Source organism: Trachurus japonicus, chromosome 9, assembly GCF_045865225.1.
Source record: "Trachurus japonicus isolate A0001 chromosome 9, Traja_1.0".
Classification (NCBI taxonomy): domain Eukaryota; kingdom Metazoa; phylum Chordata; class Actinopteri; order Carangiformes; family Carangidae; genus Trachurus; species Trachurus japonicus.
In genome coordinates this window covers 39,748,368-39,767,400 of record NC_140915.1, presented here as the reverse complement: position 1 = coordinate 39,767,400, position 19,033 = coordinate 39,748,368, and the positions used below count along the sequence as shown (strand labels likewise).

Below are 19,033 nucleotides of genomic sequence, written 5' to 3'. Positions count from 1 at the left end.
TTAAAGCCGATATGTTTCACCAGTGGTGCCATCGGTAAAATGACAGGAGCAGCTGCTGAGACAGAGACTTCCTGTATGTAGGAATCTATACAGAACTAATAGGCATCAATACTTCTACTATAAGTTTATGTGAAGTTTACAACAAGTCAATTATGGGTTAAGGGCATCACAGTCTGATAGGCTGTTAAAGTAACAGCCCAGTAAAGTCTGTATGCACTGTAATACATCACCCTGCTTCATTTGCTTCTTAACAAGCAGGTTAGTGCGTTGGCTGCACATCACTCAACCACCAGCACGTTGAACAAAAAGAAGCTGGACAGTCCAGGAAATAGAGCTGTAAGTTGACAGGGAAAATATGCATGAGTCATGCTTCATGGTCAGAGAAAGTCAGCTGAGTGTATCGGGTGCCTGCCACAACAAAGTACTATACCTACATATTCCCAAAGAGCAGTTTAAAAACATGTCTGTCTGGATAGGTCAGTTTGCTTTAAGGAGAGGAAGACTCTGTCCCCAGTCATACAGCTCTGCAGGGTTTAACAGAGTGAAGCTGTCCTACCGTTCAGCTGGTTGTACACCACATCCTCCAGCCTCTCCAGCCTCTGGAGAATAGACTGCCTGTCCACCAAGTTGGAAACTTTGCCGTTCCTGGCTCGCAGCCTCTGGTCAGAGATCCGCCCCAACTGGATCAGCTCCTCGGACCGGTCCTGGATCCTGCAGTACACCGAGAACAGGATAATCCCCACGAACACCAGGATGTTGACGGTCAGCAAAGTTTTGATTTTGCGTGCCACAGCCATGAAAAGAGAATGTAGTCTGGCTGACTGAGGTCAAGCCCAGCAGCTGTCCATGTGTGGGGGCCTGCTTCTTCTTCTTTGTCACCTTACTGTGTGTTGCAGAGGGGGGGGTTGGGGGGGGGGGGGTGTTTCCACTCGGGAGGAGAGAGAAGGTCAAGTCGCGCGGACCCGAGCGGATCAGCACCGCGGACAGCTCACGAGGCTGCGCTCAGTCCGCAGCGGGGCATCGGGGCAGCGGGGCATCGGGGCATCGCCACTCCGAACAGCAAAGTTCAAGGTGGAGGAAAGAGGCTGCTGGTGGGGGGGGGGGGGGTTCTCTACTAGCCGTAGGAAAACAGCTGCACGCGCTCTTGCCGTCCGTGTGGAGCTACATGTCACCGGAGAGAGATGACGCGGCGGAACGGGAGGTTTTCATCCTCTGGAGCAGCAGCCTGAGGGGGGGCTAAACATCTCTCCTCCGCAGTTCCCCTCAGACCCTCAGACCCGGTACGTCTCGTCCATCTTACAGGAGACGCAGCGCAGCAGCCGCTGGTGTGGAAGCAGGAAGCCCCCCCCTCAGACCGCTGCTCGGCTGGGGCATCTCCTCTCTCTCCTCTCTCTCCTCTCTCTCTATAGGCGCTGTGCTCGCTCGATCCGCGCCGCTCTGCAAACATGTAGCAGCTTCTGTCCACAGAATATGTGCATGCTCCAAAAACAAGGCGGCGTTTCTCCTCTCCCTCTCTCTAGCCCTCTCTCTCTCTCTCTCTCTCTCTCTCTCTCTCTCTGTGTGTGTGTGTGTGTGTTTCTCTCCCTCCTTTTCTCTCTCCGTCTCTCTCGCTGTGTTTGTCCTCCGTCAGTCCATTGTTGTTTCTCTGATCGGCGGTGCAGGGCAGCAGATGCTGTCAGACGATGCCGATGCTCGGTGCCGGTGTCGGTGTGGGAGCAGAGATGTGTCCGGGCTGTGGCTGTTCTCTCCTCTCCGCCTCTCTCAGCTCCTCTCAGCCTGTCTCCTCTCTCCTCTCAGCTTCAGCCTCCTCTCTCCTCTCTCCTCTCTGCTGCTGCTGCTGCCGCCGCCGCTGCGTCCTGACGTTTAGAGGCACAATCATGAATATTCAGGAGCTCGGGCTAAAACACACAGCTCGACCGTGACAGGAGTAAATACTTCCACGTTGTGTCTCACCCCCCCTCATCCAATCAGACATCAGGAAGTCAACTGTGTAATGTGCTGGAGACGTGTTAACAGATTCCTGCTATCTGATCCGTGACCAGGAGGTTAGACCTAGACCGCTGCTTCCCATCTCACCTCTGATGCCACTGCCAGGGGGCAACAACTCACAGCTCTGGTGCTTTGCGTCCACGCTGCATAGATGTTGTAGGTTTTGCATTAGCATGTTATGTAACTGCCCCCCCCCCCCCCTGCACACATGCATGGTCAACCTCAGGAGTGGAGTCATCAAGGCACGTATCATATGCTTGGCCAGAGCTTCAACTCCATCAAGTTGGAGCTAACAGACATTTTCCTTAAAGCAGAAGTCAGGTGAATGTTTGTGTTAATCTAAGTCTTAAATAGTTGTATCTTCCGACAGCAATCACTTCTATAGAGTGTTTGGTCTGAAACACGGGTCTGTCAGTCACTCTGCTCTGCTCTGAGCCCAGGAGAAAACTTTCCTTGTATCCTACAACCTTTATCCAATGAGGAGAGAGAACGGCATAAAGGGGCAGTCCTCTCTGTGTGTGCAGCCAAGGGATGCGCCTGAATGTGGTGACGTAGGGACGAGGACCAATAGATCCATGACGAGGGCGGGGGCTGCTAACTCCGTCTGCTGACAGGAAGTTAGCCAAAACCACCAGATCACTTACTGCTGCTTTAATATATGAGCTAGTTCTAAATCAGATATGGGGGGGGGGCTTAGATATGTTTCTATGTCAACCACCTTTCAACTTTTAACCACAAGAAATCCACATCAAACCACAGCCCACGCTGTTGATTGATCTCTGTGAAGTGAAATGCAGAAATCCTGCAACAATCTTCATGAACATACAGAAACATCTGCAGCCAGTCCCTCCTAACAACTTTAAATACTAAATACTACCTACTACCTCCCTGCTGCTCCTCATCTCCCATTCTAAATTAATTATGACTCAAGTAAATCACGTACAAAGAGATCCAGCCTGACTGTACTTTTACTTGATTAAACAACCACAGGCTGCCCAGAGCACTTTGATCCCACTTCACACCCACCAGAGAATCTCAGATTTTTACTCCTCAGTTTGTTTGCTGCTTCACTACTTTTACAGGCAGTTCTTTGGTAGAGGACATCTGATGTGAAAACACAGTCTTAAGTATTCTCGTGCCTCTTAAATGTCTTGATGGTATACTCCTTCACCATGAAAACAATTCTGGTTCTCTGAGCAGATTCAAGAGCTTTTGTTTTTAATCCTCTTTGAGATTCAGAGTTGGAGAAGAAGAGTGCACTGGAGCTCTTCAAAGAGCGCGACCTCATCATCTCTATCAAGACGCAAATTTAAGATGCACAAGAGCACTGAGGGGTTTGACAGGCCATATTCCACAGAGCCCAATCCAAATATCTAGCGCTCATCATTGTGAAATAGTCCAATGAATACGAAATCAAAAAAAGAACCGCAGTGATTGTACTATTCTAGTCGGTGATGATACATTGCACTTCTTATCATCACCTCTTTGTGTGTTGATGATGGTAGCCTGTGTGTTTCAGCTCCCTACCTGCAGCTCTCATGCTTCTCACCTCCATATGACAGTACATTACAAATAATTGGTTTTGTATGCAGTTTTTAACGAGGATTCCTGCTGCACACGAGCCCCGTTACAAAAGGTGCTCATTTGATTCAAGGTCTGCAGAAACAGACGGACTACGGGGAAATCACCGTTCCAGCCACCTCAGCCGCCGTGCAGCCCTCAGCGCAGCTGTTTATGCATCAGCTACTGTACAGTATCGCTGCCCCAAGACTTCCAGGACTTCCATGCTGTTTCCTGCATTCAGCTCCCCGCGTGCCTCTGCGACTGCAGACGCTGGCACTCGAGTGTTTTAACCACATTAACCTGGTTCACTGCCAGCTGCACCTTAGTCAACCCACTCAGTGTTTCTACATAAGCCACTTGAACATATTCAGTGGGAGGAAACTCTGTGCATCTGTCACTGCTGCAAGAAAGCCAGAAATATCTATAGCCGTGTATTCATCTGATCTGCGTTCAAAGGAAACAAAGTAGGAGCTTCCACAGTTACTAATCCTGTAAAAAGTGCTACTCATTGTGTACATGAATCAGTCTTCATCAGGGCAATGCTTAAAGTGAACCTGTTGACCTAAAGGTAGCTTCATTCTGAAAGTTATTTCTTTTTGCAACAAAATGTCAGTATTCTTTGAATAAATAGTCTTATTTCTGAAAGGCAGACACAAAGTCAGTCAGAAATAAATCTGAAACCTCTGCTTTGGCCCCAAAGTAAACGAGTTAGCACAGCACACTGCAGCACAAGTCCAGGACCTGCAGTTGTCTGTATTTGAATGCAACTGCTTGAGTCCATGACATTTAGCCTGTAGACAAAAATGTTAACATTTGTTATTAAAGCAGAAGTAAGCGATCCGGTGGTTTTGGCTAATGCTGCGTTCCAGGCAGGCTTTTGAAATCGTAAATTACAGCTTCAAGTCACAACTTACGACTTTGTAGCGTTCCAGGCAACCCACTCATGTTTTTCCGACCTGTTTTACCTGTGAAAGTCACTATAACGGCCACTCGTAACTTCTGACCTGTGAACTCGTACCAGATCGAACTGGTACCACTTCACAGGTCGGAAAAACACGAGTCTACGAGTTTCCTTGAACGCACCATAACAGTCCTCATCCCTACGTCACCACATTCACGGCGTTCCTTGGCTGCACACACAGCCCTGCATGCCGTTCTCTCTCCTCATTGGATAAAGGTTGTAGGATACAAGGAATGTTTTCTCCTGGGCTCAGAGCAGAGCAGAGTGACTGACAGACCCGTGTTTCAGTCCAAACACTCTATAGAAGTGATTGCTGTCGGAAGATTTAACTATTTAAGACTTAGATTAACACAAATATATCGCTTACTTCTGCTTTAAGTTTTCAAGATTTTCAGTGTGCTAGCTGCCTAGCTTATTTGCACAACCAGTAGATGGAGAAACAACAGCACCCAAATAGAGTCATGTTTCAGGAAACCTGATTATCAAAACTTCAACATTCCCTCTTCCCGTAGCTCTGTGTTGGTGCTCTAAAGAAAAACGACTGTCACAGTTGGTTTAACAGCATCTGGAAATCAGACTGATAAGAGAGGTGAGATGATGATGAGAAAGGTGCTAAAATGCTGTGTAGTGCTGAGGAACTGCACAATCAGGTGATAACTATCACCATGAATGACAATCTTCACATTATAAATAGCTATTTAATCTGTTGTTTGTAGAATAATATTGATTAATGCATCATTGAAATGTGAGTATGGATTACACAGAGACCATGCAGTAAATACAGGTACAGTATGGGGGGGGGGGGCAGGAGCAGTCCTAGGTCCATAGAGGATAAAAGTCACTGTAAAACAGATGTGCTTTGTTGGGCATCATTTAGTTTGCTACACCCCAGTGATTTAAGTCCACTGGGCATTGTTATCATTTGAAGCTGCTTTCACCGGCCAGTCGACATGACCTCAAAGAGTGGATGTGTTCAGACAAGATACTACTAAGCAAGGACAGCCAGAAGTCAACAGATCACATGCATCCACTGCACTGCAGGACCCATTTTAAACAGCAGAGTGAGAGATCAAAATAGCTTTTTGTCACTTTTCTGTCTTTGCTTTCAGTGCATTTGTCTAACATTTTGTCCAGGTTTAAACAGGCCACACACTGTGACATTTTAATAGAACACAAAATGTACTCTCGGGTGTGTTGATAGAATTTAATGAGAGAAAGTCCTTGTGGCTTTTTTGAAAGTAAATAGTTTGTATTCAGTCTAACTAGTAAGAATTACTAGGGCACTGAGCACATATACAAACATGTGATCAAATAGCATGTCTAACCTTAGCAAACAGCAAATTTCATATTTCATTTCATTAAAAATAAAAAATGTCCTCCATTTGTATTCACAGTGCTTAATATGCATAACATTTTTGGCAAAAGTACAAATGATCTAATTGGCCACAAGCAACATCAAGGTCAGCGTGGCCAATGCAGAAAAAAACAACAACGATGGACAAATCTGATGCACCAGGGTGGCGCTGTAGCTGAGTAAATAATCCATGTTTGTCCCTGATCAGCTGACACGCAGACTTGCTGTGTCACTTTCAGAGTAAAGCGGCCACTCAAAGACACTCGTTGGTCACTAATGTAGTGCTGCCTGCACGCCTGCCAGAGCTAAGTTCATACATTATCACTTTGACCCTGAGGCTAACAGCTAAGCCCCAGTTCTGTCTGCTTTAACTTAGCTCATTCACATTCCACCTCCAGCCATTTCTCCCCACTGAGTTGCTGCAGGAGCTGTTGATTTGCCTAATGCCTTAACTAAATTAGAATAATAACCCTGCGGACTGGAATATGTGGTGTTCAGCTGCGGGCCAGTTTTCACATGTTCTTTGGGTTTTTGTACAACAGAGATGTGGCAACACTTGGGGCCAGCAACTGAATGTTTATCAGAGCCGGGGCCTCATTAAGACTCAGTGTACTCCTTGACCTTGGTAGACAACTGTGGCTGTACCTGTAATGCATCACTCAGTGCTATCCTATCCGTCCACAAATGCAAAGTGCTTTTTTCCTCAAGTGGGGACCAGGTGAATCTTGACCCTGTTAATGAGACAGAGGCAGAGGCAGAGGCGTCGCTTCTGTGCACATGTTGTCAAACAAAACTGTGACAGGAATTATCTGTGTAGGAACTGGCAAAACATTCAGCTGGAGACTGAGCACATTAAATATCAAATTGTCAAAATGAGTGATTGGATTTATCAATATGAGCATAAGCCTGGCTTCTCATGTGTTTGTATTAATGGCGCAGGAACTCTCCAGACACCCCCAAATGTTTCTTGATTTATGGCAGAAGCAATTACATCTTGCCAGTGTACCGATGCTTGATGGGCGAATCGGTGCAGGTAATTAGAAAGAATAATGAAACAGGGAGCTCGGGGAATGAATCCCTGCATCAAAAAATCTAATCAAAGATAAATGGACTATCCATATTACCTAGTCATTATGCCGGAAAGATTATTGTTTTAAATCCCTGTGTGCACCAGCGATGGACTCTTTCTCAAACAAAAGCCATTACTCTGCTGACACCTCCGACTTGTTTGCAGACTGATTGATATTCCATGGCTTGTGAGCATTCCTCCTGTTTATGTTTTCAATTTCTTGGTGAGACAATAGATGAGGTTTTTTTTTTACTGATAAAAACAGCCGTTGATGGATTCACAAAGAGAATGTTATTAAAAATGCACCGAAAAGCATACATTTGAGCTCAGACACACACACACGCACACATTGTAAAAATTACATGAAGCGCTGTGACGCCGTATGTGGGTTAATTCAATTGATGCATTAAAGTGTGATGATGGAACGTTTGTGAGGATTTCTATACTGTCAACGCTAAATCCTTTAAAACAGAATCGGCTGTAATTTGTAAAACAAATCCTCGGCTATACTTTGTTTAGTTGCATCGCAGCACACTCCCTACCATACTGCTGCTACAGAGGCAACAACAACTCAATCTCCCTGGAATTTTGTGGCATATTTAAAGTCCTTCGTATCCCTTCAAAAACAAATGTAAATGTAAAACATATTGCTTGGTTTGTGTTCAAAAGCAGGAAGGTAGAAAGACAGAGTACACACAAGCTGACTTATATGATACAGTCATAACTATAGTGATGCACAAGATCCCTTTAAAGTGAAACAAAAACGTTACATAGACTTAATAGCTATGGACTGACATTTTGGCAAAGCTTATTTCTGTCCTGACTGGAAGCAGGATGAGAATATTGATGTCACTCTCATCTCTGTCTCGCTGTTTGTTTCACATTTTGCGTACACAGTTGGTAAAGACTGGAAACAGTTATGCACACTTAGTCTGCAAGTGCATGTTAGCGCAGTGTTTACAAGAGCTGTAACCTGCTAATTACAGCACTCAAGATGTTTTTCTGAGTCTGCACAATAAGCTAAGAAAACCTACTGCTTGCCTTTTAATGTACATGGCATGAGAATAGTATCTCTTCTCTCTAAGCAGGAGAGCTAATGAGCATATTTCTAACAATGCTGGACTACTCTGTCATTTGAAGCTGACTCATATTTGAACAAAAATCCTATTTTTAGAGGTAGTCTCACTTGTTTTTGTCCAGTAATAGATTTATGCTCATACCACTAATTCACCATGAAAATTAATGCAATTGAATGAGGAATTTCTTCAACATCAGCCTAAAATAATAGGTATTAGGATTATTCCTAATGACACTAAACCCAGTGAACTGAACTGACACTAAATATATCAAATGTGCAGTATAGAGGGATATCTAAAAATCCCTTTTATGGTAATTCTAAACATATTTTCCATTAACTGACATTGATACAAATACAGAATTCTTTCATTTACCTGCCCCTGTGTTGTTAGTCTTTCCTCATCATCATCTGCACAGACGTTTGCAGTACATTTATTTACTTTAATGACCTAAACTAACCTAAAACAAACTCTAACTCTAAAAAGCACAAACATTGCATTGCTCTGTTCACAACTGTTTGACTACTTTCTAACTTTGTGCTTTGGCTGCCAGCCTCGTCTCTCTCCCTCTTGTCCACTACAAACACGATAAGTATGGAGCTATTCCTGAGAGGAGCTGCACTACCTGTGTAATAATATGCCGTCCTTAACTTCTCAATCCATATCTTGCACTGAGACGATACGCCGCCGGTGTAATTCACGTGTTTATGTATGACTGCTGTCTCTTAACACTTAGCAGTTGAAGAAGTAATTTTCCAGTGTACAAGTTTAGTTTTCCATGTACTGTGTATATCCACAACTACACTATGTGCAAGGCCAACTGATCGCAGAACAGTGGAGGCCAAGTCAGGGGCTAAATCCCAATGTCCACCCTCACAGTCTCCTGGCAACAGCTAATCATCCGTCAACAAAACCAGGATTATCCTCCATAAGCGAATGTCCAGGAACTGCTGCTCACCACCATGCCTGACACAGGACAAACACTAACATATGGACGGATGGTATAGGCAAGCTAGTCAATCGACGGAGACGATAGCCAACTGCCACCAAGGGCAGTAAATTACACTGCTCTGAGATCAGATGTAAGGAAAGTATCACTTCAGTTTCATTTTTATTAATGTCAGTTTGTAACATTAACTGGTATAGCGCTGCTTGTCTAGCTTGCCATGATGGCACGCCACTGATGTGCAGAGTAATTCTCAGTTTCACCAAACTGTGGCATGGTCTGATGTGTTTTGAAGTGATACCAGGAGGATATTAGAGCCCCATTTTCACAAACTGACTCACATAATAGCCTCAGATGACAACAAATGCTGCTCCAGCTTTCATTTTGGATGTTTTATTTACATAATAAAGTGATGAGTTCAGGATATTAGAGATAGAAAGCAACGTTTCTCACTCACTAGGAGGTGGCAGGCTCTGAGCCGCTCATTCAGTCCTGTTTCTTGTCCGTTCGTGGCCAAAAAGAAGCGGCAGCCAACATCTAAGCCAACGCACTAATCACAGACTCACAGCAGCAATCACAAACCTAAGTTGCTAATCAGACACTACAAGCACGTCGCACACACATACTGTACAAGCCTAGTGTACTTGCCCGCGCACACACGTACAAACTAGTACGTGTAAATACTCTTACACACGCATGAAATGACTAGAAGTGTTGGCTCATCCTGTCTTCAGATAGATTTTTTGAAATCTTCTAATTGCTGTTTCATATGCTAACAGGAATACATTCCAAAGGTATTTGTGAGTATTTTGCATGAATGTGCTCAAATTTACAGCTTTGATCTGAAATGTTGTCTGTACCAGTTTTTAAAAACCCCATAATCTTGCCATCATACAACTTTGTACATTCTGTACGCATGCATGAGGTTAAGCGACTCCTCAAAACCTACAAGCACACTGATGCCCACACTCTCTTCACACACACACTAATCCATGTTGCCAGTGTTTCCTCCAAAAGAACAAAGTCGTCGTTGGCAGTGGGGATCAAAGCGCGCAGATGGCCAGACTGGAATTTACTTTGGGAGCAGAACAACACGCTGGTCATTGTTAAGCTAACGCTACCACCCGAACACCAGCCCCCGATCCAAGCGGTCCCAATCTGCTTTTGGACAAAGACACCACGCTTTAGTTCCCATCGCCGCCAGAGAGAATGTGATGCTGTGTGGTCAGGGTGGGTTTGATATGTAAGTATTCTGCCATTTGCCTGGAAAAAGAAAGAGAAAAGTGGAGGGCCAGGAGCAGACGACATCAAAGCAGCACGTCTGCTCCCTCCTGTTAAGACCCTTTTGCTCGATTGTAATTAAAGATAGAGACACACGCAAGCAGTATGTCTCCCAGAGAAAATAATTATGTGGCTCAGCCGCTGAAGAGGGCATGTGGGTGGGTGTGGAGGGGGGGAAGGGGGGAGCAGTAAATGAATGTAGGGCTGTGCGGTGGCTGAGGTGTGTGTGTTGAGGGAGGGGCAGCCAAGCCACAGGAGACTGCGGCGGCTGAGGTCGGAGTGGGTGCAGAGGACTGCGGGCCATCGCTCCTCGTGCTTCACAGTGTCCTCAATACACACACACACACACACACACACACACACACACACACACAACTCCCTGATGGCTGATTAGAGGGCAGGAAGAGAGGGAAAGAGAGAGATGGGGGTGCAGGGACGTCTTTTAAACATCACTCCTCCCAGAGGCCAGTCAGAGTGATGTTTGAGTGAGAGGTAGAATGAAATGATGGTTCACCATCAGTGTGAATTTACAAGCAGCTGTAAATCCCAAACCCCTCGCACTACGTTTTCAAATCATCATCAGTGAACGAGTATTTGTCTTGCTAGTATTGCACCAGATCGCACTCAACACGCTAGAATCAAAACATTGCCTAGGCTCTGATCTGCCATTGATGTTTGCGCAGCATAACAAGAAAGTGGTCCATGACAGTACCCATAATGAGAATGCAGCCGGATAGTGATCCATGATGGTAACCAGTGAGCCAGTTGAGCAGGATGGTGATCCATCAAGAAGACATCATCCAGCCAGGACCAGGAGATAAGAGCTTCTGCATTTCATGGAGCAAACTAGAAAGAGAAATAAGACATTGTAAACACAAGCAAAGATAACTAATGAGTTGTGCATGTAGATATGCTTCATGCATTTACCTGTATATCAGTATAGTACTATCAGCATAATATGCAGCACACTATACACTTAAATTGGGCAATATGCTTATTTGCTAAATTATATTTTAAAAAATCAAGATAATAATTGGTAAATGCAAGGCTACAACACATTCGTGTCTGATCTGTCATTTTATTTATATATATATATATATATATATATATATATATATGTGTATATATATAATTGCCTTAACAGGACATGAATTGGTATATATGCTACGTGCTTTAATTTAATTGAAAAAAGTTAATAGAAAATAGAAAGAAACCAAGAAGCATTGGCTAGTGTAATGTATCCTGGCTGGCACATACATGGTACAAGGCTTGCTAACGAGGCCAGCAATAAGTAAATCTTGACAAGGGGGCAAAAGAAGACCCTCGCCCACAGCTCCTCAGCACCACCTCTACCTAATTGCAACAAGGTCACATTTTAATTTCTATGTAGCCACTGTGTGACAAATAATTAATACACACCACAGCTCTATTACTGAGTATGCTGCCAACGTCACCTGTCCAGCTCTTGCTGGCTCTCCCACAGTGACATGTTGGCTGTGTACTCCTCCTCCTTTCATGCATCTCTCTCTCTTCATTAGATGTTATCCCTTACTGACCCTCTTCAGCACTGGTTGTAACCTGGAAATATATGAGGCAAATTAATTGGAGAGCTAATCACAGGGACTGATCAGACTGTTCATCTTTCCCTCATGTGTTTCTGTTCTGTAAGATTCAAGGTAGTGAGTAATCAGCATCCAGACTGTTTTTCCACCTAATTGAGGGAGGTCCTTTTGCAAAGACAAGTTAAATCAGCTGGACTTTGTTGAGTCTTTGAACATATCTCAATATTCATGTGGATTAAGGAACAAATATTCAACATCCGAGTTTAACATCATCCATTTGCATGAGCAATCAACACTGATCACTGCTGCTATACTGGTCTAATTGGTCCAGACCACAGACACAGGGACAGTCGGACAGGTGGCTGGTTCTACTATCATTAGTGATCACTTAAAATAAATATCAATGCTGATCATCAGAAAATGCTGAATACTGGAGCTGATAATTGGTTATGTCCCAAGGCCCTACATCTCTATGATTCTACAAATGCAAATTTGAAGTCTCATTGTTTCATGCAACCTCACATTTTTATATTTTTAGACAGAGCCACACATTTCACAGTCGTTATGCTAGGTTAGGCTAACCAGCTACTGGCTGTAGGCATATATTTGCTTGACAGATATGGGATTGGTCTCATTATTCAACACTAAGAAAGCAAATAAGCATTTACAACATTGTGAAGCTCTTAAAATGCATGTAAATCTTTGCTTCAAATGCCTCCGCATGTACACCAATAAAGATAAAAGGGTTGTTGATGAAAGAAGGACAAGCATATAGCAGGTGTAGTAACAGTCTCACAAAATCAATATCATCGTATGAATACATGAATAAAAATTGATTTCAGTAACAGCCCCATTTAAATGATTCCCAGTGTCCATTGAAGCATTTTGTCCATTAAAGTATTACTGTAAGTCTCACTCTTTTTTTTCCACGGTAATTCAAAGAGAAGAGTAAAGACATTTTTTTCTGAAATACACAGCACCCAAAAAGGGTTATTAAAAGAAGGCTTTAAAAAGAGGAACAGACAAAGACAGATAATGGATCTGCAGAACTTACAAAAATCTGGAATTATCTTCTAAGCTATTGAATCATTTAATATGGTGTCCATTGTTATGAAACCATTGTTATGAAACCTGGTGAAATGAAAAGCACCACTGGGCCTTCAGACTGTCCCTTTTTACTTTGAAAACCAAATGAAAATTGAAGCTTCTCTGTTGTTGCTCCTTTTCGACTGGCGTGACAAACCATGTTTGAACTACAGATTGCTTGCTTACTCCATTTTTCAGCCGTGGCATCTATTTTATGCGGAAAGGTAAGAAAGTCAGCTGAAAGTTAATTCCAATGTGCTTGATTAATGGGCACTGGAGGATGCACTCTAATCTGTGCACTGTTCAACTTTTCCAATTCAAGCCACACGCAGGTAATTACTCCCTGCTCTCCCCTGGAGTAAATGTTTTTGTTGCACTTTACCCTTTCCTGACACCAATCGTCCTGTTTTCAGGCATCCAGAGGACGTAGGGTGAGTGAAGCAATGTGATATGTTGAACATAATATGAGTCCAACTCAATTAATTTGAATATCCTGCCCAAGCCATTAGGTGGTAGTGGAACAAGAAAATTACACAGAGCAGCATCACAATATAATCATCAATCTAGCACATAGGCTACTGCGGCAGGGATGTCATATGGGACTGGAAGAGGTAGGCTATGTGGCAGTGTGACTTGCTCAGCCCTGGAGAACATTTTGAGTAGGCTATCATGATAGTGCAACGCACTCTGCAATGAAGAAAACAATATAATCAGGGTTTTTTCACGCACTCAGTCCCTGGTGGCCTCCTCCTCACATCACTTAAAAATGTAAAGGGCTACGCACGCAAATCCATGCAATACGGTAACTGGAAGTAACGTTATTTCTGCGGTAACGTTACTAGTGAACAGTCACTTTAACAATCTACGACAAACGGACAACGGAAGTTCCTTGTCACGTTACTTTGCCAGTAGCCGATGCATGACCCGACCGGGAGCTAGCTAGCATGATAGACTGACAGGTGTGTGCTAACTTAACTCAATGTTCACTTCCGCTTCCAGCCGTATTCAGACCTCAAACTCAAAGGTCTCTTTACTTTTCAGTTAAAACACCGTCCTCACCTGAGAAACCAGCCGGGCGGAGTTAAGTGAGGCGCTGGAGCTGTGAACTTATTTAGGCGGCCTGGTTGGTTGACCTCTTCTTCGTCTCTAGCGCAGTAGATTGAACTCTTCCACCCCCTGCTGTTGAGTAGCCCAGGCTACGTGAGTGAGTAGGCTACTGCACAACTGAGCCCACCTGATGTCAAAGTGCGTACCCACTTCTCACATTACCTTTATACTGTTTAAAAAGCCAAATCAGGCCGAATCAGCATGCCAACTGCTATTTTTCAGTCCAAACATTTGATACCCTGCAACTACACCTCAGCAAATTAGTCTGTCTTACTGTTATTGTTTCCTGCACAAGGAAGCTCAAGGCAAATCAACCAGGTTTGACGCCTTTGCTGTCTGTGTGTAAAATGAATTGTGTTGTGAGGGAATGTGAAGGAGAAGTTATGAATAAAATAACAAGAGCCGATATAGGCTAGCCTACATCCTCGGTGAATGTTAGTCATGTTTATTATGAGGAAGCTAATCTGTGGATGTCCAGCTGTGCATGGTGTGCAAGTCTGAATCTTAGGTTTTCTTGGACTGAGTTCAGTTCAGTTCACATCCTCGAGGGTGTCCTAGCTCAGCTCGCCAACAGAGCCATGTCTTTTTCACCAGTTTGCTAATCCTGTCTGCATCCTTGCCCTTGATGTTTCCACCCCAGCACTCCACTGCAAAAAAAAAAAAAAAACAGAGTGCTGGCCAACACTGATTGGTAGAGCATGTTGAGTTGTGTTCATGAGCCCGCTGAAGAAGAGGAGGACTGCACCAGCATGTTGGTCACAGGGCTGAGTGACCCAAATTCTTTGCATTCAATCCATCATTTCCCCAAATTTGGTTTTCAAAATGCGATAATAAAATGGAAATAAAACATAACTGATCTTTTTTTTATCCATAGTAAGTGATCTAATTGAAGTGGAGATAAATGAGTCTCTGATTTACGCTCTTTGAAGTTCAGACTGCTCCCTGGGGGAAAGATCAGGTCAGACTCTGGCTTTACATCTCTCACAAAATCTCTGCGCATGTCTGGTTCATACCACTAACCCTACTGAATCTTTCCATTCAATTCCCAGCCTGTTGTTTCTGCACAAAGCTTGAGTGGCATGAGAACATGAGTAAATTATTCAATAAACCCAATAAAATCAGGTTGGTATTTTGCTGTGCATATTATGGCAAATTTATTACAAGTTACAAGATATTTATAGCTCTCCAGAAACTCTGTTTCCTTGAGTTGTGAAGTGGTGCACTCTGCGTGGATAACACTCACACTGTACAGTTCAAGACACAAACACATCCAAAACACATTTGTAATAAGCTTACTGCTCCATAATAAGGAACACTGTGATGCCTGGCTGCAACATGACATCAAGTGGATTCATTAACTGTGTGCCCTATATTTTCTGCACACATACTTTGTCTCATGTTTATTATAATTGTACACTAAAAAAACTGTGGAAAACCTCCAATCACCTCCTGGCATGAAGGATAGATCACTGTGAAGCTGTGAAGGTGCTGATACCTCGCTGTGGAAGAGTGGAAGAACTTGGGGGGGGTAATTGTTTGCTGCTAGAGTGTGAGCTAACAGAACAGTCTGAAAACAGCAGTACCTAAATAATGTAAGCTTTCAAAAGCAAAAGAAATGCTTTTTCTTTTCCACTTTCGCAAATGTAGCATTTATCTCAGCATGAATAGCTTGGTTTCAATTAGATTACCTTAAAATGTTTCCCTAGAATTAAAGCTTGATTACTTTTGCCGTGTAGCACTCTGGATATGAGATACATGTATCATAGGGACATAACCACCATTTGAAAATAATTAGATCTACTCTCAGAGTGATTGCCCAAATTAAAAAAGACCATTATGGATAAGCAAAGGGGAAGACAGAGAGGCAGCCAAGGGCACATAATGATGCTGCTAATCCAGCATAAAGAAATAAAAAGATCAGTACGAAGCTGTAAAATGATGATACACACTTAAAAATGTTGGGTTGAAAATAACCCAAATTGGGTTAACGCTCAACCCAACGCTGGTCCATTTTTGGACCTGGCCAACGCTGGGTTGTTTTAGACCAACAGGGTTGGGTTATGGGCTTAACCCAGCATGTTGGGTTGAGACTGTATACCCAAAAATGGGTTAAAAACAACTCTGCTGTTGGGTTAATGTTATCCAATAAATGGGCTAAAATAGAACCAATTATTATTTTTATTATAACCTTTATTTAAACTCAGAAATATATTGAGGAGCAACCTCATTTACAATATAGCCGAGACAAAACTGTTGGGTTAAATATTAACTAATAAATGGGCTAAAACACAACCACGTTGTTGGGTGAATGTTACCAAAGAAGTGGGTTAAAATGGAAATGTTGGTTTGAGAACAAAATTAGCATTAATTAATGAACATTAACCTTAGCATTGCACAATGAATTTGTTATTAAACCTGAAATGATTCAATGAAACAAGTACATAATGCTCATTATTTTATTACCATACAAGTAAAAGGAAATTTCAAGTTCAGATGAAATTCACTTTAAAACAGTGGAATACATTTTTAACATTGCTGGATCATAAAATTAATGCAAAGTGCATTGATTTTAAGTGCTAAACATACAATAACTTGCATATTAAAAAAGGAAAGGAAAAGAAAAAAACAAAGTGCATCTAGCTTTTTGCCCCCTTCACATGTTCAGTCTACATATTTTGGCAAATTATATCAGTAACAACTATACCCCATCCACCGCACCCGATAGAGATGGGTGCTCCAAGGCTATCCCACTGATGCTTCTCCCTAGCATGGGGACATACAGGTATTCTGCGCTACTGCTTGCGGTCGCCAGGTACTGCACCATGTTTGTTCCGGGCTGAAGAATAAAGAAAAAAAAAACAAGATTCAAAAATTAGTTTGTACACCAGGTTAGGTTCAACTCTACAGGTAATGCCCAGTGCTGTATCTGGAGTCTTAGTCCATTAAGCACATTTCTGTACATGCTAAAATGACCAGTCAATTCCACTTAGCACAGTATAATGATGATTGACAGACGTCAATTCAAACTATGACGTGCATGATCTCAAACTCACACTGCTGCACTGAGAAAAAGCTGACTTCTACAAAGTTGAGAGCCACATGTTACACCAGCTCTATGTGAATACCTGCTGAGAGTGAATCGATGTTTGCAAGAGGGTCTCCAGTCTTCTCCTTCCTAGCCATACGAATGATCTTCTCAGCCAACTCCGGGATCCATTTCTCAGACATTCTTTCAGAACACTGGCTGTATCACTGCAAAATCCTGAGCAAAAAAAAGGGGGGTGGGGAGGGGGGTGTTAGGCACATGTAACAGCCATCCCAGGTAGCTATAATATCTGTACACTGGGTAGGCACCTGGGTACGTTATAATGAAGCGTTAATATCTATGAACTTGTTTTTAACTACTGTATTTTAACAGAAGTTATGAACTTGAACTGTTTGTAACTATAAACTTAGAGTACCATTAACTATTAAATGCTTTTATCTTTTACCACTGATATTTATGTTCCTGTCCTTATTTTAATCAAATTAGCTGAATGTGCACAGCTAATGAACTACCGGTATGCATCTCTGCATTTAACCCTTCAAATACCCATCCTGTTGAAGCCCATATGGTAGAATCAAATCATGAACTCTATTTTTTACAATAATGTTTTCAAAATATTTATTTATTTATTCCATTAATTTTTAAACAGGGTTCTATATGAATTTTGGGATGAGGGATTCCTTGATTTTTAGCCAGAAGTCGAAATAAAATATATGAATTTTAGCCAGGGCAACAAACAAACATTGTAGATGTAAACTCACCATGCCTGGAGTGTCCATGAGACAAGGCCACATCATTTGCAAGCACTTCTCACTATGGGCAGAGAAAAGAAAGACCGCAATAATGTTATACATCTCAAAATAGCACCAAAAAGCACTAAATAAGGCACTCACCCTCCTTCCTGACTCACTGCTGCCAGTCACTATGGCGACGTGCGTTAACCCCCCCCCCACTAACGACCAAAGACGGTTTTTTAACGACTAACGGTTCAGCACACATTAATGTTATCACAACTGAATATACACACACAGCTAACAGAAAAATATCCCTACACTCAGACTTTGATGGACAGCTAAGTGCAGCAGAGTAGGAGAGCTAATAGCCCCACCAGCTATCCTGGATGTTAGCCACTGCTGCTAGCATATCTCTTTCTCTGAGCAGCAGCAGCACTGCAAAGAAAAGTTCAGCTAGCTCGATGCTAACTTCGCCTAGCGCTAGCGGTTAGCATCCGCTGCTAACACCATGGATGTATTATATTATCGGCTAACACCCACTTCCCAACTCACCACAGTCCTCCTGTCCGTTGAAACTCCTGTCATTTCCTCTCCTTCACGGCCCTGACAACTGCTGCTGCTGCTGCTGCTGTGATGGAAACCATTTTATCAGTTGAAAATAATTAGCTAGCGAGCAAGCAAGCAACTCGGAAAAAAACGCCTAGTCCAGAGTGAGGGGAAGTTTTTAAGTAACACTAAGACACAACTATTTGGCTACCACATTAAACTACCAAACCTGTAGGCTAATAATTTAAGTTTTACTTACCATTTACAGTGTTTTCTGTGGTCTGAAGCTGGAGAGTGAGGTGTACTCTCAACTGTCGAAATCCCAACTGTCGAAATCTCAACTGTCGAAATCTCTGGGCGGGAAAATCAACCCAACTGTTGGGTTAAAATATTTAGGCCTAACCCAACCTAGGATAATCTCAGGGCAGGAAAATCAACCCAATCTGTTGGGTCAAAATATTTAACCCAACCTTGGATAAAAACAACCCAATCAGCTCAAAATCCACAGCTGCCCAGCAGTTGGGTTATGAAAATAACCCAGCATTTTTAAGTGTGTACCTGTCAAGAACACAGAGACTGGCGGACACAGATGCAGGCAGGCAGACAGTAGACAGTTATCAAGGTTGTTTATTCGGTCCAAGGGTCAAAATCCAAAAAGGCAGTCAGACAGGCAAAGGTACAAAATCGGCAGACTAAGACTCGGAAACTAGGGA

General features: G+C 43.0%; 1 protein-coding gene and 1 long non-coding RNA gene across 2 annotated transcripts in view; both read right to left on the bottom strand.

Moving 5' to 3' along the window:
• Positions 1 to 890, bottom strand: part of galnt9 (polypeptide N-acetylgalactosaminyltransferase 9) — a 92,000-nt gene extending 91,110 nt beyond the window's left edge. The window contains exon 1 of the mRNA XM_085787883.1: positions 557 to 890. Coding sequence (XP_085644009.1) covers positions 557 to 797 — 241 coding nt within the window. The 5' untranslated portion in view covers positions 798 to 890. The remainder of the gene's footprint in view (positions 1 to 556) is intronic.
• Positions 891 to 17,120: 16,230 nt separating this feature from the next.
• On the bottom strand, positions 17,121 to 18,667 carry LOC146982215 (uncharacterized). Its single transcript, XR_015036663.1, has 3 exons — positions 18,580 to 18,667; positions 17,802 to 17,853; positions 17,121 to 17,256 (listed from the first exon to the last, which is right to left on the bottom strand). It is a non-coding gene; the product is annotated as an uncharacterized LOC146982215 (long non-coding RNA).
• Positions 18,668 to 19,033: the final 366 nt, after the last annotated feature.